The sequence below is a fragment of the Chenopodium album genome, chromosome 19 (genome assembly GCF_948465745.1).
Source record: "Chenopodium album chromosome 19, dcCheAlbu1.1, whole genome shotgun sequence".
In the NCBI taxonomy this organism is placed as follows: Eukaryota; Viridiplantae; Streptophyta; class Magnoliopsida; order Caryophyllales; family Amaranthaceae; genus Chenopodium; species Chenopodium album.
In genome coordinates, this window is record NC_137852.1 from 7,922,098 (window position 1) to 7,945,537 (window position 23,440).

General features: G+C 32.8%; 1 protein-coding gene across 1 annotated transcript; it reads left to right on the forward strand.

Annotated features, from left to right (window-relative positions):
* The first annotated feature begins 18,087 nt into the window (after nucleotides 1-18,087).
* Nucleotides 18,088-20,369, forward strand: LOC145595787 (uncharacterized). Its single transcript, XM_081652209.1, has 2 exons — nucleotides 18,088-18,747; nucleotides 19,364-20,369. The coding sequence occupies exons 1-2, from the start codon at nucleotides 18,139-18,141 to the stop codon at nucleotides 20,138-20,140; spliced, it is 1,386 nt and encodes a 461-aa protein (XP_081508335.1). The 5' UTR covers nucleotides 18,088-18,138; the 3' UTR covers nucleotides 20,141-20,369.
* The last annotated feature ends 3,071 nt before the right edge of the window (nucleotides 20,370-23,440 follow it).

Consider the following 23,440-nt stretch of genomic DNA (forward strand, 5'->3'; position numbering starts at 1 on the left):
TGTTTTATGTGTGTTTTCATACTTGGTCATAAAATGTACCGTTCGAGTTTGAGAAGGTGTACATAATCTTGCAATTGCAAGCTTAGAGATTTTTATTCACCTTCTTCTTGTACAAGTAAATATATTGCTCTTTTTTGCATTTTTTCACAAATACAAAGATATATCACTTTCATATTTCACCCTGAGCCAAGTCGTCTCATATATTTCTTATATAATCGCAATATAGTATATACGGAGAAGTAGGTTATCAACTTTTCAAGTTTAGATTGTATCATTTAATGAGATCATCTGTTAGAGATATGGGATATCGAAAAAATATATGTCTGATATATTTTCCGTAGATATCATTAAAGGAATAATATATTTAGGTTTATATTATGTTAAGATATATTTAGAGAATAATATCTTTAGGGTTTATGATTATGGTAGTATATCTTTTAGGAATATTGTTTCCTATCTTATGTTGGTAAGTTTTGTATAAATACTCTACCTATTGATGAATAATAATCAAGCCATTCTATTCTATTTTCTGTCTAATTTAGCATTATCCTATAATCAATAAACTACGAGGAGCTTTATTTTTGCAATATCCTAAGCTTTTTTAATGCAATACAATCAAAGAAGGTGCTAAAAATGTTAGTAAATCAACGATAGTTGTTAGAGAACAAAGATAGTGGTAACAATGGTAGGAATGTCAAGTGGTGGCAGCATGCATGATTTGATTTCAAAATGATTATCAATGAATATAGGTATACGATCTTCTATTTTGAAATTTTTTTTAACACTGTACGTTTTTCATCCATTTTTTTAAGTTGCTTGGTAGTTTAACGATTTGAGTTTATAAAAAATAATTATCTATCTTCGCCCCTGGTTACGGTTACGCCACTTCTCTAATTGAGTTCTCTTTGACATGAACTAGTAAGGAAATACATTTCAAAATGATCAACCTTGTAATTAACTATTCAAAACTCTCAATTTGTTCATTATCATACCGTCATTATAAATTTTATTCAAAGATGAAAATACTATCAAAATTCTATACATCAAAGCTTAGTATAGCCTTTCCTCAAAAAAAAAAAAAAAAAAAAAAAAAAAAAAAAAAAAAAAAAAGCTTCTTATAGCCTTGCCTTCAGGATATTTCTACAGTGTCATTTTTCAATAAATGACACCATAATATAATGACGTGTCAAGTTATAATTGGTCAATATTTTATTTATTTTTAAAAGGCTAAATGTACTATACATGTATATATGCTTGTAAATACATGTATTTTTTATAAAGAATACGTCATTATAATTTTTATATAAAAAAAAACATTTGCAAAAATTAAATTATAATTAAATTTCTGAAAATCAAACTAAAAAAAAAATGCAAATCAAATATTTACGGAGTACTGTTCTTCAATTGACAATTGCGTTCATCATCGTTAATGGCCATTCTTTTTTAATGATCTCTCTCCTGGGCAATTAGGATGCAGCAATTAGGTTGTAGGTTCCGGCGACTCTTCCGGCGAAGGTTCAAGGCGGCGGCTCAAGCTTCTGATGAAATTTCAAGCGGTTTTAGGCGTATTTTGGGTGCATTTTTGGTGCTTTTTAGGGGTGTTTCTGGGTGGGTTTCTGGTGCGGTTTTCAGGCGACAGCATAGAAATTCCGACATGGCAGTTCTTGGACTATTTGGCGACGGTTTTAGGATCGATTTTGGTCAATTTCAAGATGGTTTCAAGCGACTTTCTCGGGAGGGATATGGTCAGTTTTCAGGCGGTGTATTATTTCGAAAATTTATAAATATTATAAAACAGATTTTCATAATTTATGAAATGATTAAAGCTTTCAGAGATTGATTTCGATAGGGAAGACGAGTGTGGAATTTATCTGAGCTAGGCGAGGGTGTAAATGTGAGCAACAACTCTGAATTGGCAGTCGAAAATGATTGATTAAAGATGATGAACGATATGATGAACGATGTGAAGAACGATGATGAACACGGATGATGAACGAATTTAATTTTATGATTCCTAATTATAATTTTAAATTTGAAATTAATTTTTATTATAAAACTAGATTTTCATACTTTATAATTATACATGTATTAAAAAGAATACAATTAAAAAAATACAATTTTAATACATTATGGACATTAAAAATAATTCAAAATGAAAATAAAAATACAAAATACAGGCCAATCAGATTTTGCCACATCAACAAGTTGTGGTGTCATTTTTAAAGAATGACATTGTAGAATTTTTACTTGCCTTCAACCTTATTTGAACTTGATAATCATCCCTTTTATTCTTCCTCAAAATTGTTGCTGTAAAAGATCGATGAAAGACCTAGACCCGGAATTTCGGAGGTGGACCCAGATCCACTGGGTCTAAAAAATCAGACCCAGACCCAGATCCATCGGGTCTAGCGGGTCTCGGGTCTAGGGTCTAAAATGAGTCCAAAACGGGTCTAACTATGATTTTTATTAATATTTAAGAATTTTGTATATATATTATAAATTTGTAATTATATAACTACTTCAAAATAATAATAGATGCATTAAAAAAGATGTGTTTATATTTTTGACACACAAAAATTTGTTCATTAAAAAGTAAAGACAATGTAAGAAAAAAAAAAAACCGTACTACGCAAAAACTTAATTTTTTGCTTGCTTGCTATTTTATTTGCCCACTTTCACTAAAATCTATCTTCTCAACCTCTAATTATGTAGTATATAAAGTGATTTTTTAAATAATATTATTACTAATATATATTTATTATTTATAAAAAATTTAAAATGGGTCTGATCTATGGGTCGGATCTAGGTCGGGTCTGGGTCTACAATTTTTGGACATAGATCCAGACCCGACCCATTAAGCTTAGACCCAAATCTGACCCAGACCCGTCGAGTCTAAAATTTAAGGACCCAGACCCTAAAATATGGGTGGGGTCCAACCGTGTCAGGGTCGGGTCCAGGACCCATTGCCATCCCTAGATGGAAGCACAACAAGAGAAGACTTCAGCTACTTACAACGAGACTATATGATGCAGCACTTACGGGAGACGTACCATCGTTGCGCAACTTCCTCCAACAAGATCCACTTATCCTAGATCGATGCATCATCGAGAAATCAAGCCGTTTTATTCAATTACCATTACATGTGGCTGTTAACCTCGGGTACTTAGAGTTTACAACTGAGGTAATAAAGCCCCAGCTCGCAGAAGAGCTTTATCAACTAAAAAGATGGTCACCACTACACATGGCCTCGACGAAAGGGTACTTGGAGATAGTTAGTGTATTGTTAGGTGCAAATCCAAACATGTGTTTTACCCGCGATATAGATGGTAGGAACGCAGTCCATGTTGCGGCTATATACGGTCAAATTCATGTGGTTCAAGTGCTTCTTGTTGAAACTATAAAGAGAGATAAGAGAAAAAATATTTGATGATCTAATTATATTCCACCAAAAAACCAATTTACACAAGCCTTAAATAGAAGCAAATGATAATAACTACCTACAAAATAAAATGCTAAATATTAGGAACACAACTCCACTAACGGCTAATCCCATACTCTACTAACTAAGTACTGCCAACTACATTATTCAATTAGGAATCCTAGGCTACCAAACTCCTAAACAATAGGAGTGGATTTTGATCATCACTCAACACTTCTTAGGGCTAAGCCAGAGGCTGCGCGAGAGCGGACTACGAGCGGCGAAAGTATTTTGCACTTGTGTATGAAGCATAGTCAGCCAGAAGTCCTTAGATCTTTGGTTCAAACAATGGGTGATGGTCAACTGCTTAACATCAAGGACAGCGATGGCAATACCGTTTTACACCTAGCAGTGGCTGCAAAACATTATGAGGTACTCCCTCCGTTTCAAAATGTGAAAATTTTACAATAATTTTTTGAAGGGAAAATTTGACAATTATCACCTTCTATTTTATTATTTTTTTTAGAAAATATCTTCTATCTTCAAAAATATCAAAAGTTACCACATTCTTGCCACCCAACTACCGTATGACGTCGGCCCACTCTTTCCCTTCCCTCCCTATTTCTCTCCCTTTTCTCATTCCAAACTCGATCTCATCTCCCCTTTCATTTTTTTTCCCCAAAAAATCAGAAACACTTCAATTCACTCCTCCAAATCAAAATTGACAAACATTTATTGGTGGTTTGGGGGGGAAAAGTGAAAGGAAAGATGAGAATCGAGTTAGGAATGAGAAATGGGAGGGAAATAGGGAGGGAAGGTAAAGGGTGGGCCCAAGATAATGTCATGTAGTAGTTGGGAGGCAAGAATGTGGTAACTTTTGATGTTTTTTTTTAACAGAGAAGGTGGTAATTTTTTTTTAAAAAAAAAAACTAGAATGTGTGGTAATTGCTAAAATGGACATAATAGTTAGTGGTAATTGTCAAATTTTCCTTTTTTGAAATATGACTATCATAATGTTTTAATGATTATATAGTTCATAATTGATATAATTTTTCCAAGTAATTAATTATATTACTTTATTAATGATATTAAATAGCATTATCAACTTTTTTTTATCTATCAAAAATTTAGTTTCATTTATGTAATTTTTATTTTTATTTTATAATTTCTCAAAAAATATTTATTTTATGTCGGATAAAAATTTTCAAAATCAAGACTTACACCGTTGATATTATAAGAGTAATTGTGGTCATTTTATAACGTGAAAAAATGAATCGATCATATTATATATCATTAAAATAATATGATAGTCATTTTTCAAACGACCGTTGTAAAATCATAGCTATATTTGTATTTTTGAGTATGATCAAATTAATTTGTCGCTAACACAAACATCAATTAATTAGCTGACTAAAATCTTAAAATGTGGTACCTAAGATCTGTGTCCACTGTCTATATTATTGCATCTATCGTGTGACTCTATCTACACCAATAAATAAAATTATTGCATATATATGATCACAAGAACATGTGAAATCTTCAATTTTTACTAATACATGATTATAATATTGATAGATAAATTTATGCTTATACGGAATTTAAAAGTATAACCAGTGAAGGTTGTGCAAAATGAACAACTACATAAAAACGGTTTGTTGGTAACATTATTGTATTTTAGTTTTACTTCAATAGTTTTTTTTACTTGTGACGAATTCATTAATTATTTTTAATCCATTTTTATTTGGGAAATTCCCAATGGTAACCCCCAACTTTTGCTACGCACCAATGGTAACCCTCTTGAAAATTAGCTATACAAAATGACCTTAGTTAAGATTTTCATCTCACTCATAACCTTATTTCATTAAATAGTTGATTAAAATTAACTATAGTTAGATTTTTTTCAAAAAAAAAAAAAAAAATAAATAAATTAATTCAACCACCATAAACCAGCCACCCCAATTAGCCAGCCACCATCTCCCTTTCCGGCGACCACGACCACCCCCAAACCACGACCTCCCCCAAACCATCGAACCCAAACCGCGACCACCCCCAAACCACGTCCGCCCCCAAACCACCGAACCCAAACCGTGACCACGACCACCCCAGTCGAACACAGAACCCCGACAACCCAGCCCTCCTAGATCGCCGAACTTAGAACCCCAACCACCCCAGATCGCCGAGCCAAGCCACGATCACCCCAGACCACCAACAGACCACCGATCCTCCCTCCCTCTCTCTCTTTCTTATCCGCCCTCTCCTCCACCCTCTCTCTCTTCACCTTCCACCTTCTCCGATCCCGCCCATATTCGAAACCTCAAACCCTAAACCCACCGCCCCTCCTCGACCAAAACGGCCACAGGAGAGAGAAGGTTGCGAGGTTAGGGTTTGGGTCTAGGTGGAGGAAGGGGGGAGGCAATTGTTCGGTAGTTCAGGTGGGTGATTCGGCGGTTTCGGTGGCTCGGGTGAGGTCCCGGTGAGGTTGGAGGCGGGCTGGCTAGGTCTGGTGAGGGATGAGGGTGGAGGTGGTGGTTAGGTTGGTGCTTTTTTTTTTTTTTTGATTTTTTTTTTTACAAAGCTAACCATAGTAAACTTTTTTTTTAACTACATAACACTCATTAATGTCATAAGTGAGATGAAATTCTTAATTGAGGTCATTTTGTATAATAAAAAAAAGGGGAGGTTACCATTGGTGCGTAGCAAAAGTTGGGGGTTACCATTGGGAATTTCCCTTTTTATTTTATATTAATGTATAGTAGGGGGACCATCTTGCTATCATGAAAATGGCAGCTGCCACAGTACAAATTCCCCCATTAAATGGTTGCCTCAGTTCCTTAGTTAAGGAATAAGTCTTAATGACGTGTGCACTAATTTGTATGAGTTGTGTTTGTAATTGTATACTTGTTTTCATGTTTTGTTTAATTCTTAAAAAACGACCATGCGGAAAATCTCTATCTCAACCCACGCTAGATATTTGTTTTCTAAGACTGGAAGTAAAAACTGGCTAGCATATCTAACAAGTCTTGAATAATTTTGCATGTGAACAAGACAAGTACATCGATTTGATTGGTATGAGGGGTAATGGACAATTTTGCTCATTAGCATCTTTAAATATTTTTTTTTAGCAAAATCATTATAAAAATTTTGATATGTGAAGATGTATTTTGAAAATTGGTTTGTTTTAGTTTTTTGTTTTTGTTTATTATTATTATTATTATTATTATTATTATTATTATTATTATTATTATTATTATTATTATTATTATTATTATTTTTAATCAGAAACTACGTATTAAAACCTAAATTTTGTGAGAAATACCTAATAAAATGTTTTTGTAAGAAACTATCTAGAAAAAGGTAAAATGTTTTAAGATACTACCTTGAGCCGAATTTCCACCGTATCGTTAACCTAATTTCACAGCATTGCCACCTCAAAACACCCTCGAAATTACGGCGGTGGTTGGTTTTCAAGGTGGTAAGGTTATTTTTTAGGTGGTTGGACGGAGGATGTTCCGTATTTTCATGCTTCGTAATCGGATGGTGATTTTAAGGGTTAGAAGTGGTGGTTTTGGGGTTAGAGGGTGGTGGAGGCTATTTCAAGGCGGTTCTGTTCCAAGGAAAAATGAACAATTTGTGTGCAAATTAAATTGAAGAAATCTTTGTATGGTTTAAAGCAAGTACCAAGGCAATGGTTTTCAAAATTGTCTAATACACTTCTGTCCTTTGGATTTCATCAATCAAAAGCTGAGTACAATCTTTTTACAAAGACTGATTCAAAGAAATTCACAGCTGTTCTAATTTATGTTGATGACTTATTGATCACAGGCAGTGATCAAGATGAAATTGATAAGGTTAAGTCCTTTCTGTCATCTCAATTTCACATGAAGAATCTAGGGGCTTTAAGGTATTTTCTTGGCCTAGAAATAGACAGATCTGATAAAGGGATTTTTATTTCTCAGAAGAAATACATCACAGACTTGCTGAATGATTATAATATGCTTCATGCGAAACCATTAAAGCTCCCAATGGATGATCATCTTAAGCTTTCTGCTGACAGAGGTGATGCTTTGCCTAATCCTGTTCTATAATATACCAGCAGCTTCTTGGAAGATTGATTTATCTCACTGTAACAAGGCCTAACATCTCTTTTACTGTACAAATGCTAAGCCAATTCATGCATTCTCCTACTACCGTCCATATGCAGGCTGCAAAAAGGCTTCTTAGATACTTAGCTGGTATAAAGACTCAAGGCATTCTGCTTGCTACAGAATCTGCAGCAACTCTTACTGCATATTGTGACAGTAATTTGGTAAGCTGTCCTACTTCTAGAAGATCAACCACAGGTTACTGCATCCTTCTTGGCCAATCTCCTATCTCTTGGAAGTCCAAAAGGCAATCTGTGGTTGCAAAGTCATTAGCTGAAGCTGGGTATAGAGCAATGGCTCTGACTGCCTGTGAGGTGACTTAGTTCAAAGCTTTGCTTAAAGACTTAACCGTAAACCGATCCAGCCCGATTTTTTATAACCTGAAACTGAACAGATTCGAATGTTTGAGAACCGTTTATGAACCGTACCAGTTATCAAGCCGAACCGATATAACCCGAAACCGAGAACAACCCCAACAGAGTACTTCTGAACCCGATAGCAACCCGACCCATTGTAAACCGAAACCGTTTATACTCGACAAAGACCTGATAAACCCAAATCGTTTACAACCTGTAACTGGTTAGGATCAAACCATTTATAACCCGTAATAAGTTATGACCGAACAGTTTATAGCCCGTAATAAGTTATTATACAAAAAAGGGACATACAGCTAAACAACTCATTAATACTCTGTATGATCTACTGGAATAATTAATTAAAGAATGTTGAGGATATACTAGAATATATACGTTAACATAACCCGTTTAAAACTGGCAAAATTAGTTGTCAAACCGACTAAGTTCAACTCGAACCGATTATGACCTGAATCGATTACAACTCGACCCGATTAGGTCTCGATATGTTTTGACCTAAACCTCGCTTTAAACTGACAAACCCCGTTTTTAAACCGACCGAATTTAACCCGAACTGATTATGCCCCAACCAATTATAACCCGAACCGATTAGAATCCGACCCGAAAAGAAACTGTAATAAAAATAAACCAAGCTGAATCGGCCTGAAATTATTTAAAATCAACCCGAACTAACCCGATAATAATTCCATGCAACCCGTTAAAAACTGACCCGTTACAAACCGAAAATCGATAAACCGAACCCAAAATCGAACCGCAAACCGATTGACACCCCTACATATACGCTATACCATCATACATATAAGGCTTTCAAATCAGATCAATTGTTACTAAAATACTGGTCATTGGTTTTTTAAACATTTTACTACAAATTATGTCATTATTGTAACTTCTTTATCGTTGAAATATCTTTCAATGATGCATATTATACAAATTAGACCAGGTCTTTTTTCTACGAATGAGTAATTGAGTAGTGTACATCACTCCTACTAGCTACCAGATGATCTAGATATCAAACGTTGTTTTTTTAATGGTATACGTTTAAGCTTACTTTTCCACAAGAGCTAGGACTATCAATTACACAATTAGTCCATATCCTTGAATAATCAACGCTTTCTATTCAGTCATTGTTGTTTCTTTTGTATACAAGGGTTTGATTAATGTTATGTTAGTAGTGTAATAAAATAATTGGCTAAAATAATTGAATGATAACACATGCCTAAAAAAAAGGGTCGATAAAATAAAACATGAGTGGGTGAAATTGCGTAAAATATTATTTGGTGAAAGGAGTGAAATAAAGAGGCTAATAAAAAATAGAATAGAGCTAGTAGATTGAGTTAACAAACGTTTTATCACTCGACTTAAATCGTGACCTTTTTACATCACTGTTTTAATAGTAAAATCTTATAAAAAAAGTTGTATACTTCCTATCATAAATTCATAATGCATGTATGATGTGCGTTTTCGAGAAAGATTTACGATGTTTCGCTGCAACTTCTTGGATTTTAATCCAACAGAATATGTGACTAGTCTCAATTTTACTAATTCCAACGTTATTCGGACCTGATGTGTGCATTTATTGATCTTTCCCTATCATGGGCGAAAAGTCATCCATTATTGCAAACCATACAATTTTGTGTATGAATTCCTTAGTAAGTACCACTGGAATAAGTCACAACAATAAAAATTACACCTTAAAATTTCTTTTACAAGATTATAAACATATTGATATAAATGGTAATAGTTAAAGAATCATCTCAACTAAAAGCAGAAGCTAAGAGCATCTCCAATGGTAGGCTTGTAGCTTGCTTTGCCATGTCAACTTTTAGAGCTACAACCTTTTTAAGCTACAAAGTACTCCAATGATAAGCTACAAGAAGTTGTAGCTTGATTTGTAATTCTTTATTTACTACAATATAAAGTGGAATTTTAAATTTAGAAATTGTAAAAAAAAAAAAAAAAAAATGAAAAGTGAAACATACAACATACATTACCAGTGAATGAATGTGTTATATGTAAACCTATTATCTGTAAACTACTATTCAAAAAACCTATTATCTGTAAACTACTATTCAGAAAAAGAAGAAAAAAAAAATCTTGTAAACTATAGTTAATTTTTTTTTTTTTTTATAAAAAAAAAAATAGTCTACAGCTATATGCTAGGATTAAGATCAGTTAATATCACCTACCTATATGTTAGTTGATAATGATGAAAATAATATTGTAATATTTATTTTTTAAGCAAAAGATAAAAAATGATATTTTTAATTAAATTTTTAAATGTTTAAAATTTTCAAGCAGTGTAGCTTAACTCAGCAGTATTGCTCAAGAGAGCAGGTAATTCAATAGTGCTCCAATGGTTAAGAAACAATTTTTTTATTTTTCATATTTGCAAGCAAGTCCTTAAAAAACACCATTGGAGATGCTCTAATGGTTGTGACAATCAATTACTTCCTCCGTTAACTATTATTTGCAACAAAGGGGGTGTTTGCGGACTCCTAGGCAAAATTTGTTTGTGAGAGTAAAATGGAGAGAGAAAAAGTTGGGTGCATGTGATAAGGAGAGAGATAGAGAGAAATGATTACTTAAAAAGAAAAAAAAAACATTTGTTGCACATAATAATTAGCATTCATTTATAGTATATGTTGCAAATAACCGTTAACGGAGGTAGTATTAAATTTTGCAAGAGATGTTATCTGATCCAAGGTTATAAACAAACATGCTCTACAAATGAATCATATTTGAGCAACGAACCATATTTAAAATTGTAAAAATTCTACCGTAGTCGTCAACTACGGACGACTATGGTCGACTACAATAAGAGATTAAATCTCAACCGTTTATTTTATTATTGACTAATCCTAGGCGTCCAATTCGACACCTCAAAAAAACAATCATCAAGTCTAGTCATCAAGTCACTAAGTCTTGTTTGGTTAAATTTTTTGTTCAAACGATTTTTTTTTTTTGTTTCTTTTATAAATTTGAATAAAAATATCTTCTAAAAAATAAATATTCATCTTCAACCTTTATCATTCAAAGCCTTCATGTCGTTCAACCTACAACATTCATTCTTCTGGTTCAAATTAATTAAATTCTTATATTTAGTTACATTTTATAAATTATAATTAATTTTTTTATTTGTATCATTGTTTAAAAAATCACTTAATATTTATATTTTGATTTCGTCTTTTAACTTTGTTAGATGCATTCATCAATAAGAACTTCAAAGTTCTATAAACTAATCAAGTAATTTATTTAAAGATTCGAATTAAAATTATTTAAATATTAGTCGAAATTATATTGTGCTCATTTTGATATAATTTAATGATTCATCCGCAATTGTTTTGTCTGTTTGTTTGTTTTTTTCTTTGAATGACAATCTGCCATTGTTAAATGCTAAGGTTGAAGATGACTAAAGATTGAAGATGACCATAGGTTGAAGATGAGTAATATTGTTTTATTTTTATTTTTTAAAAAAATTCCTTTATTAAGTGTGTGTTTAGGGAAAAAATATTATAATGTATTGATTATGGGTATTTTTTTAGGTAAAGATATTATAAGATATTTTATTAAATTTATTTGTTACAATTATGTTAATGAATAAATTCTAAATCCGAAAAAAAAGGAAATGAAGTAAATAAAAAGAAAGAAGAAATAAAGGACTTGCAGTTAGTTACGTAAATTGAGGATTTATTTTTAGTTTTTGATAAACTTTGTCTTTATTTATCTTTATCTACTCCGTAGTTAGTTAGGCGTGAATTGATGATTCTTTACCTTAAATACTTTGTTACAATAATCATATAATTATGTAAATTGGTTTTGTTTTTTTTTTCTTACCAATGCAAGTTGGTGTATTTAACATAAAAATTGAAATATATTTGTACTACCTCCTTTACATATTAGTTGCAACTTTGAGTATTATTTTTGAGACATAACGTTGTAACTAATATGTTACAGATGTGTAGTAATTATGTCAATAATGTCATACCTGTTTAGGCAAGTAAAAATATATTTTTAATTTTTTATTGAGAAAAATAACCCCGGCTTTACAGTGTGACTTAACCACTCATAACGGATCTCTGAATCCGAATTAGCCCAAAGGGTGAGCCGGGTGAAACACAAAAAAAAAACATATAAATTTTTTTTAATTTATAAGATTAATCTAATACATTATTCTGATTATCCGAAATAATTTAATTAATCTAACATCATTCCTTTTACCTTTAGCCACATTTATTAAATAATGATTTTAATTTAATATTCCAATTGAAAATCTCAATCTATACAAGGCCAGGATTGTGTTTAAGGTAATGTTTTGCGCAAGCAACTATTTCCAGTATTTAAATTTGGAATTCTACTTTTATTATAAGGGCTTGTTCACATTAATTGAACTGAGTTGATCTGAACTGAAGTGAACTAATTGGAGCTGAATTGAACTGAACTAAATTGATTGGAGCTGAACTGAACTAAACTAAATTAAATAGAGCTGAAATGAATATTTTATGACAGAAGGAAATTAAGGGCTGAACTTAACTGAACTGATTGGAGCTGAATTGAACTGAACTAAATAGAGCTGAAATGAATATTTTATGAGAGAAGGAAATTAAGAGCTGAACTGAACTGAATTAATTGGAGCTGAGCTGAATTGAACTGAACTGATTGGAGCTGAACTAAACTGAACTGATTGGAGCTGAACTGAACAGGCCCTAAGAAACATGATTATGTTAATAAGATCTTGGTTAGATGGAGTGACAATAAATCTAGTTAAGAGTACTAAAAATGGATGTGATTGTACGAAATAACCATAAATTTCTATAATTTGTGTTTTAAAAAAAGGATTGAACCACTTCATTTTAGGTACGTCCAAATATAACTTAGGTATACCCAAAATGGGAACATTTTATATACCGTAATCGATGTGTTAATCAATTTATATATTTGTCAATCGTCCTGATTGTCTAATAAAATTTGAATTTTGGGTATTTCCAAAAATAAATTGGGGATGCCTTAAAGAGAAAACATTATAGGGCTATGATTTTTCTTCTAATCAAGGTTAAAGGCCTGTTCTCATACGATTATTTTTCAGTTTAGTTTAGTTCAGCTCTAATAAGTTCAGTTCAGCTCAGCTCCTAATTTTCTTCTCTTATAAAATATTCAATTTAGTTCAGTTCAGCTCTAATAAGTTCAGTTCAGTTCAGTTCAGCTCCTAATTTCTTTCTCTCATAAAATATTTATTTCAGCTCTATTCAGTTTAGTTCAGCTCCAATCAGTTTAGTTCAGTTCAGTTCAGTTTAGCTCCTATCAGTTCAGTTCAGCTCAGTTCAGTAAATATGAACATACCCTTAATAACAAAAAAAAAATCAACTTTTGGGTACGCTCAAAATTAAATTGGGGATACCTAAAAGCGAAATTTATGTATGTATGCTCTATAAGGGTTGAGAGTTTTTTTCTACGCAAGAGTAATCTCCCGTCAAGAAAAAGAGGACTAATCGAATTTGCTAGGATTCTTGCATTTATGAATTTCGATAATAATCCTTTAATAAAACGCAAACTGATATTCACCTTTTTATTTTGGGACTAACTAATAGTCGTTTGGGACTGCCTAGTTGTGCTCATTATTGTTGTATACTACATACATTCAAGTATATGTTTTAACTAGGCCATGTCTTATATTTGTCAATCGTCCGGATTGTGTAATAAAATTTGAATTTTGGATATTCACAAAAATAAATTGGGGATGCCTAAAATCGAAATTTATGAACATTGTAGGGGCTATGAGTTTTCTTCTAATCAAGGTTATCCGTTGCAAAATATAGGACTAATAGAAAAAATTGCTAGGATTCTTGCGTGTATGAATTTCAATAATGATCATTCAATTAAAAGCAAACATATATGATCTTTAGCGGCGTTGTATTTTGGGACTGACGAACTAGTAGTCGTTTTGGACCACCTAGTTATTGTGTTCTTTGTTACGTACTACGTACATTCACGTACATTAAAGTATAGGCTAATCAAGGTTAATCCATTGCAAAATATAGGACTAATAGACAAAATTGCTAGGATTCTTGCGTGTATGAATTTCAATAATGATTATTCAATTAAAAGCAAACATATCTAATCTTTAGCGGCATTGTATTTTGGGACTAACGAACTAGTAGTCGTTTTGGACCATCTAGTTATTGTGTTCTTTGTTACGTACTACGTACATTCACGTACATTCAAGTATAGGCTAATCAAGGTTGATCCGTTGCAAAATATAGGACTAATAGACAAAATTGCTAGGATTCTTGCGTCTATGAATTTCAATAATGGTCATTTGATTAAAAGCAAACATATTTGATCTTTAGTGGCGTTGTATTTTGGGACTAACTAGTAGTCGTTTTGGACTGCCTAGTTGTGTTTTTTGTTACGTACTACGTACATTCACGTACATTCAAGTATATGCTAATCAAGGTTAATCCGTTGCAAAATATAGGACTAATAGACAAAATTGTAAGGATTCTTGCGTGTATGAATTTGGATAATTGTCCTTCAATTAAAGGCAAAAGTATCTTTAGTGTTTTATTTTGGGAATAACTAGTAGTCGTTTGGGACTGCCTAGTTGTTTAGGGTAAAAATACCTTAGACACGCGGATCAATAGTATAGTGAACGTGTCCCATAGGCGATAGCTAAAATAGTCAATCAAGACATGACATGTGTCACGTGCTTAGATCAGAAGGGTAAAAAGGGGCTCAAGCCCTATTTTCGAGAAAGTCGCGAACGACACATCCATCTACTTAGGTTTAAATAACCAATTTTCGTATGCATATGGTTTGATTAGATCAGATCAGATTGACATTCATTTTTAAATTTTGTTACAGCTCATGTAATTTATGATGATAAACATGTTTTTATGATATAACTTATAAGTATATACAAGAAAATAATAATAGAAATAAGCTATTTCATTTCAATTATTTTTGCAATCCGTGCATCGCACGGGTCTAATCTAGTAGTAATAATAATCAAATATAGGTAACTATTCTAGTACTTGTTTAATAAAATAAAAAAATAATAATAAAAAAAACTATGCTAGTAATTTTAATTTTAAAAAAAAATATAAACAAAATTTTATCCAGTTAAGTATGATGTTTTTTTTTTTTGAAAGAACTCAAAGAAGTATGATACTTTAGTTTGAAAATGATATTCCTAAAAAAAAAAAGTTAGGAAATGATATTCCTCAATAAAATTAAAAAAAAAAAAAAAATGAAGTTAGGAAATGAAACCAACGCAAAGCATGACTAAAATTTTGTTTTAGCAATTTTCATGGAAAACGTTCCTACCCCCTTTTTTTTTTTTTTAAAAAAAAAAAAGAATAGTATAGGATATATATATTAAAAAAAAGTTTAAATACAAATATTATTAATCTCAAATTCATGCATATATTTAGGGAATCGTATCATTAGGAGAATAAATTTTGATAGGATATTTTTTCTAGTTTCCTTATCTATAGCTTTCGATGATTATCAAGGAAAAAACAATGATTATAAAGTTTTTATTTATTTTAAAATTATTACTGTAATTTTGTATGGGAAGTGAGTAAGATTGCCGAATTTCAAGCATAATATAGTTAAGGAATCATTCAGACGTTATTATAAAGTTTTTATCTACATTTTGATATGATTCCCTAAATATATCTTAATAAAACCGGTTTTTACTTATTTTGTTTTATTTTAATTCATCTTCAACATAAAAATCATACTCGAGCTTCAACAATCAACAATGGTGGATGATTACTCCCTATTTCATATGACAATATTATCTACATTAAACTAAAAATCATTTCAGTTCTAACAATTAATCCTGAAAGATTTGATCCGTAAGTTTTCCATCAATTTTTTTATACAGATAGTTAAATTGATACAAAATCTGAAATAAAAAAAAATTAAAGCATAACTGTGATGATTAAACATTAATCTTATTGATTAATTTGATAATTTTTTTATGTGATTTGGATGAATAATGAAGATTGGAGGTTGAAGATGAAGTGCCCATTAAAATACATAAAAAAAAAAGGTGCGCCATTGAAAATAAATGAAGCTATCAAATGGGGATGAAAGTATACAATTAAATTTTGACAATCGTTAATTTTGAATGATTTTCTTCAATTTTATAACTTTGAATAATTATTTATAAACTATAATATTATAACTTAAAAAAAAAAAATTTACCCTCTAAAAGTAATGAAACAAACAACCCTTTGCTGACTGGGCGCTGACTGGTTGCTGAGTTGTCATGACTTCAATGATGTATAACTTAAAAAAATTTCGAAGGTTAAGATTAAGCAATAAAAAACATCTACGGTTGAGATTTAATCTCTTATTGTAGTTGACCATAGTCGTCTGTAGTCGTCCGTAATTGACGACTACGATAGAAGCTTCGTTTAAAATTGCTCTCAACTCAAAAATTTCACGTGTGTTATCACATTCTTCGCAATCTACACCTGCCATGTTAGTTCTTTCCGATCCATCAATGTAGTATTCTTGTTAATTAAATTCCACTAATTAATTTCCCTAAAAAGATTTCACTAATTAAGCACCATACCTTAATGGGTTGTATATGATGACACATGAGACCAACCTAGGCACCTAGCCCAAATCATTGTGTGTTAAATACGAATCTAGGCCGCACCTATCAACAAGAAAGGGAGTGCAGTTCACAAGATCAAACGAGGTTTCATCCCAAAACCATGCATATGACAATAAGATGGGTAATCCTTTAACCTTATCAAGTGTTTTATTTCTCATTTTTTTTCCTCAATGTGGAACACTTACATGTGTTCTTTGAAAAGCTTATATTTCAATAGCGTGAAGAAAGTTCCCACCGTCCCTGCACTCCAAAGAAATGTACAAATATTAAATAGAATTACTACTTCAATTTCGATTAATTGTAACTGGTTTTTTTTTTTTTTTTTTTTTTTTTTTTTTTTTTTTTTTTTTTTTTTTTGCATTATTCATATCGTTAGAGTTCTTTTGTTTGATGAGTTAATGGTATATTGGAGTACCTTCGAATTATCTAATTTTCAAACATCGTATTTGTCACTTTATTGTAAATTAAGCACACGTACCCTCAAAGGTAATAATTGGTTAGTCTAACTTTACTTTTCCACAAGCTATGAAGACTACCGTTGACTCTACATTTTTGAATCGTCAACGATTACGTACTACTTCCTCTGTTCTTTTTTACTTGACCTGTTTCTTTTATCACGCTTGCCAATGCAAAACTTTAACGAACAATAATTTTAATTTTCCATAAGTAAAAATTATAAATTTACATATTATGATAGTACTTATTGAGATGAATTCAAAAAGATCTTACATGACTATGTTTTTCCTTATATATTATTCACAAAAGATGGTCAAAGCAGGGGTGATGAATAGTGTAAAAGTCAAAGCGGGTCAAGTAAAAAAGAACGGAGGAAGTAGCTAAAAGCTACTTCCATAATTCCATTGTTGAAGACTTGAAGTTGACTACACTTTGAAATCTATGTACGTATAAAAGTTGACCGTATGTAAATTTTACTGTAACATTTATCAAAACATTGTTTTTTATGATCTAAGGACGTAATAGATTCCTCTTGATATTTATTTCAAGACATCATTTTTTTCTCTCATGCAAAATGGAAGATAATACTGGCTAAAAGTGTAGTGTACATTTTAGATGGTGGTGGCCCCTAGAACAACTAAATTTAAAACAATTATGGTTTTGAGAAGGTGAGAGGCTCTAATTAAATTAATAACTAATTAACTACCCTTGTTAAATAGAAAAATAACAAGTGCTTACTACTGTATAAAAAAAAGAAATTGCGTTGATATAATAGCCTTGTTGGTACTTTATGTTGGTACCAACATTGAGCTAATGTGATGTCTATAAATTTATCGACCTCACGTTAGCTTAATATTTGTACCAACTTAAGGCCTAATAAATTAATAATTATAAGTATCAAAGTAGAGAATGTTACAATACGTATTAAATACGAAGAACTAGTTACATGCCACTTTTGACTTGTCAACCCTTGCTAAGAAAAAGGTTGTTTGGGAGTGAGCTTCCAAGAAAAATGTTTTTATGCGCTAGTATAAAAACAAATGCAAGCAAACTTGTAGTACATGAATTTCTTCCCATAAACCACACAAAACATACTATTAAAAAAAATAAATAAAAAAAAGAATGGAAGCGCAAATAGAAAAAAGCCAGACACTTGCTTTAACAAGGCTATATGATGCTGCACTCAAGGGTGACGTACCTTCGTTGCTCAACTTGCTCGGTGAAGATCCACTTATCCTCAAACGATGCGTTATCGGAAAATCGGGAAGCTTTACGCAGTCACCGTTACATGTTGCGGCTAATTTTGGGTACTCAAACTTTACTAAGGAGATAATAAAACATAAGCCAGAACTAGTAGAGTTGGTTGATCAAATAAAAAGATCATCACCACTACACATTGCCTCTGCTAAAGGGCACTTGCAAATCGTTGAAGCCTTGCTTGGGGTGAAATCGAGCGTTTGCTTCACATATGATCAAGATGGAATGACGCCAGTTCATGTGGCTGCCATAAATGGCAATACTGATGTGCTTCATGCTCTTCTTCGAGTCGAGCCACAAGCTGCTTGGGAGCTTACTAAGGGTGGTCAAACTGTTTTGCATTTGTGTGTGAAACATAATCAACTTGAGGCTTTGAAGATTTTGGTAAAAGCTACAGATGATGAATTGCTTAACTTCGAGGATTCCCGTGGCAATACTGTCTTGCACCTAGCTGTGGCCGCTAAACACCCCGAGGTAAGATAAGAATGGAAATTATTTTTTGATATTTTTAGTCACTTAATTTATAAAAAAGACTTTTTGTCAGAAACTATCTAATAAACCCAGATTTTGTGAGAAACTACGTGATAAAAAGTAAAACGTTGTAAAATGTTACATCTTGCCAAATTTTTAACCTTGAGCTAACTTGGGACTGACCCACCTTAAAAAAAAAAAAAAAAATTAGCCAATTCAATATAAGATCTACACGTATATATGTACAAGCTAAACCATAAGCCATTATTAATTTGAATATTTTTTAGAAAGATTGGGAACAATGTACGAAATACTTTTTCCATTTTTAAATACTTACAACTCACACTTTTTACAGTATTAAAAGGGGTGGGCGGGGCGGGGGGCGAGCTCATATGATTTTATATTGTTAGGAGTAAAATTAGTTGGGACATACATAAGCTTTAAATAAGGGTAACAAAAATATTTGCTCCAATTATAGTGTGTTGGTTGTGACATTTTCATTTCATGGAAGTACGGCAACAAACTTACAAGTATTAAAAAAAAAATGAAAGAAGTACAATGGAAGATATCATATTATTACAAAGCTTACAATTTTATACATAAACTCATTGTTATGCAGATGGTACAATTTTTAACTACACTACTTCAAAAGATTGAAATAAATGCTATAAACAAGAAAGGATTAACAGCTGTGGACATTCATAAGCAAAGGGCAGATCTGGTAGGTGATGCTAAGTTTTTGCAATATCTGAAAGATGCCAAGGCATTACCCGCAAAGGAAGCACTAAAACCGAAAAAAGACCGCGCTTGGTTGGAGAACCAGCGCACATCGCTAATGGTGGTGGCATCTTTAATAGCAACCATGGCCTTCCAAGTTGGAATTAATCCCCCAGGAGGCGTATGGCAGGAAACAATAAAGTATAATAAAAAAGAAGTACAAGAAACAGGAAATGATAATAGTCATCGTGCAGGTTTATCTGTTTGGTCATATGGTCGTGGTTTTTTTGATTATAATTATGTACTAGTTAGTAACACAATAGGACTATTATCATCACTAAGTGTCATCCTTCTCCTTATAAGCGGCCTTCCATGCAAGCGATTTTTCTTGTTTATTTTGAGGATTACCTTGTGGATTGCTGTCTCGGCAACAGCATGGACTTACATGTTATCAGTGTTCAATTTAACATATGATGGCGTCGGAGTTTATATTGCATTAACGTGTTCTCTCAAAGTCTGGCAAGCGTTGATTGTTGCGATTCTCATGATGCATCTTGTGCGATTCATATGGAAGAAGATTAGTTGGCAAAAGAGGCAATCAATTCTTAAGTTTTGCAAGAGATGTTATCCAAGGTTAGCAAACACTACAAATGAATCAAATTTGAGCAACCCTGTTTAATGGTCTTCGTAATCAACTCCAGTCACGTTTATTTTTCCAGACCCATCAACAATGTAGTATTCTTGTAAACCATACCTCTATCACTAAGCTTCATTTCAAATTTGAGCAACCACATATGATAATCTCAACAAACGTATGTCATCACGTTCTTTGCAGTCAACTCTAGCCATGTTTGATCAATAATGTAATACTCTTATTAATTATTTTTCACTAAGCATCATTTCATTTATGTACTATCTTAATTAATTATTAGCTTGTTTGTGAAAATTGGTTGCTTTATAGCTTATTATAATCGATCTTGCAATCTTTTGTCCTAGCTAGAATATTACATTAATATACATTCGTCTTTTTCGTGGAGATTTACTTTGTCCACGTCTTGTACAAATCTTAATTAAACACCATGTTATGTTAGATTTAGTCCTTCAGATAGCATGAATAATGAAATTTATTTGAGCATGTAGAGCTTTACTCATTCTATTCAGTCATTCAGAAATATTATTCACTCTTGTATTTCTTTTTAGGAAATTTTGATTTTTACCACCTTCCAATAACGACTTTGTCGAATTTACCACCTCCAAAAAAAAAAAAGATTTACTTTACCACCTCATAAAAAATTTAAACATCAGTTTTCCCACCTCCACCCTGACTCCGGTGACGGAAACTGCCAGTGGGGCCCACTAACTGTCACTTCCCTCCAATTTATATCATTTAAACACGATTTCCCTCTCTCTCTCCTCCTTTTCTCACCTTCCATAATCAATTTCTCACCGAATTTCTCACCTCCTCATCAATTTCGTCTCTATCTCCTTTGATTTTTGTTGTTTCTCACTGTAACACCCTCTCTCCTTTGATTTTTCTCTTTCTCTCTGTAAAAACTGAAACCCTAAACTAGTTTGGGTGGTTGAAATCGCGCTGGAACCACAAAATTGCTACACATCAGCTTTGCTTGTCATCTTCATAAGGTGGAGGGAAATTAATTAGATTTCAACACCAATCACCATTATCTAACCCTAATTTCATCAGTAACCAATTAAGAAATCAAAAAACCCCAAATTAATTTAATGTTGTATGAACCCTAGTTTTTTAAATCAAATTGGGGTTGAATTGATATAACAAAGCGTTTTATTTCAATTACTCTAAGCAAATGCATCAAAATCGCACAAAGATTTGCAAAAAATTACAACATAATTAACACAAATTGCTTACCTGATTGATGTTTGATGTCGAAGAGTTCAACTGATTGCTTCACAATTTGATGGTTTAGGATTATTAAGGTTGTCCAAAAATATTGATTTGTGAAGAAAATCGCAAAAAAAATACCCCAAATTTGAAGAATTTGGTGTGGAAATGAAGACCTAGGTTTAAATAGAAGAGAAATCGAGAGAAATTGGGGATAAATTCAAAAAGTAGCCGTTATGGTGGGTCCCCATTGATAAGTGTTTTATTTGTCCACTTATCATGGCTTTCTAAACACAATTTTGTATTCTTTCCCCTACTCTAATCCCTTTTTCTAACTCCTCTTGTGCTAATTTGCATCTTTTGGCTTCCCCGTTTCTTTTTATGTGTGTGTTCGTGTTTGTAGATGCAAGGAGAAATTGGTCATATAGCATGAACATGAAGAACTATATTGGAAGCAAAGCACAAGAGGAGAGGGCATGCAACCCCTTAGGAGAGGGCGCTCCTACCCCAATCGCCACAATCTGCCTCTCTTTATTCCCAGCTAGGAGAGGGCGTGCACCATAGTAGGAGCGGGCGCTCCTCCTTGATCTTCCACAAACTGCCTCAAATCGCTGCAGGAGGAGAGGGCGCGCAAGAGACAGGAGAGGGCGCTCCAGCCTGAGGAGCGGGCGCTCCTCTATGTAGGAGCGGGCGCTCCTACATGCAGACCCGAATTTTTGGGCGGATTTTACAATGTTATTTCGGGGTGTATAAATACGACCCTTGGCTTCAGTTTTCTGCATCTTCTTCCTTGGAGAAGATCATCTTCTTCCCCTTTTAGTTTTCTTAGGTCCTTAGTTTCTCTCAACCCTCATTAATTAGCTTAGATCTTCTCAAACTCAATCATTGTAATAGATTAATTGAAGATTGTTCTCTTGAATTCAACAATTTCTCAACTTTGAAGCATTTTAAGTAATCTCTTTCCTCTATCTCTTACTCTTTAATTTCAGTTTTTATTTACTTTGAATTGTTAATTTCCCTCTTGATCTTGCTTAATTGTTGTTGCATGTCCAATCTACCTTATTCCTACTACTCCTCTCAACTTGTTAACTTAATGTTTGAATTGGAACTTGTTGTTTTGATGTCTCTCACCATGTTTAGTGAGTAGTTAATTAGCTAGGGGTTGGGTGAAGACCCAACCAAGCCATGGGTTGATTGATGTTTGTGCTTGCATGTTCATTTTGGGTTGATGATTGATTGTTAAAGAATTGGTTAATTGCATGTGTAATTGGATGGCCACTTATTGCTCATGTATTCACTTCTATGCTTGCATTGAGAGATGAAGTCTAGTTGTGAGCCTTTTCTTATATGGTTATGCTAAATTCCTCTTGATTATGGTTCCTTGTTTGAACGATGTAGTAGTCTTAGTTGCAACAATTAGGTGAGAAATCTCAATTGCTTGTGCTTTAATGCTTTCTTGGACCGATCGAAAGACAAACCCGAGTTAGTAGTCTACTTCTCATCGTTAAGACTTGGTTGGCCTATCTTGTTAGTTGAGTTTGGCTTAGGAATGCTTAGTGTTGTGGCTTCGAAAGAAGGCAACATTGAGTGCCCTCTCTATCACCCAAATTGTGTTCTTACTTGCCTAGTGTTTTGATCCATTGGCTTGGTTGGCGTCGATTCCCATTTCCCCCTAGTGTTTGTCTCCATAGTAGTTACCTAATCAAAACCCCCAATTTGTGACCGAACTAGATTGCAACCGTTTCATACTCTCGGTGTACTTACCCATTCCCTGTGGATACGATCCTCTACTTACCCTAGACTTGTCTTAGGTTGGTTTAGGTATAATTATTGTTTGGTTTTAGGGTGATTGTCCAACGACCGATTACTTCCCCATACCACCCATGCGTTTTCCGTCACCTGAGCTCAGACGAGGTGGGAAAACTGATGTTTAATTTTTTTATGAGGTGGTAAAGTAAATCTTTTTTTTTTTGAGGTGTTAAATTCGACAAAGTCGTTATTGGAAGGTGGTAAAAAACAAAATTTCCTTCTTTTTATGGTGTCCACTAAAGTGCTAACTAGAAGCAGTGGTAGACCTATTAAGGGGCTTTTTATGATGTCCACAAAAGTGCTAGCTAGAAG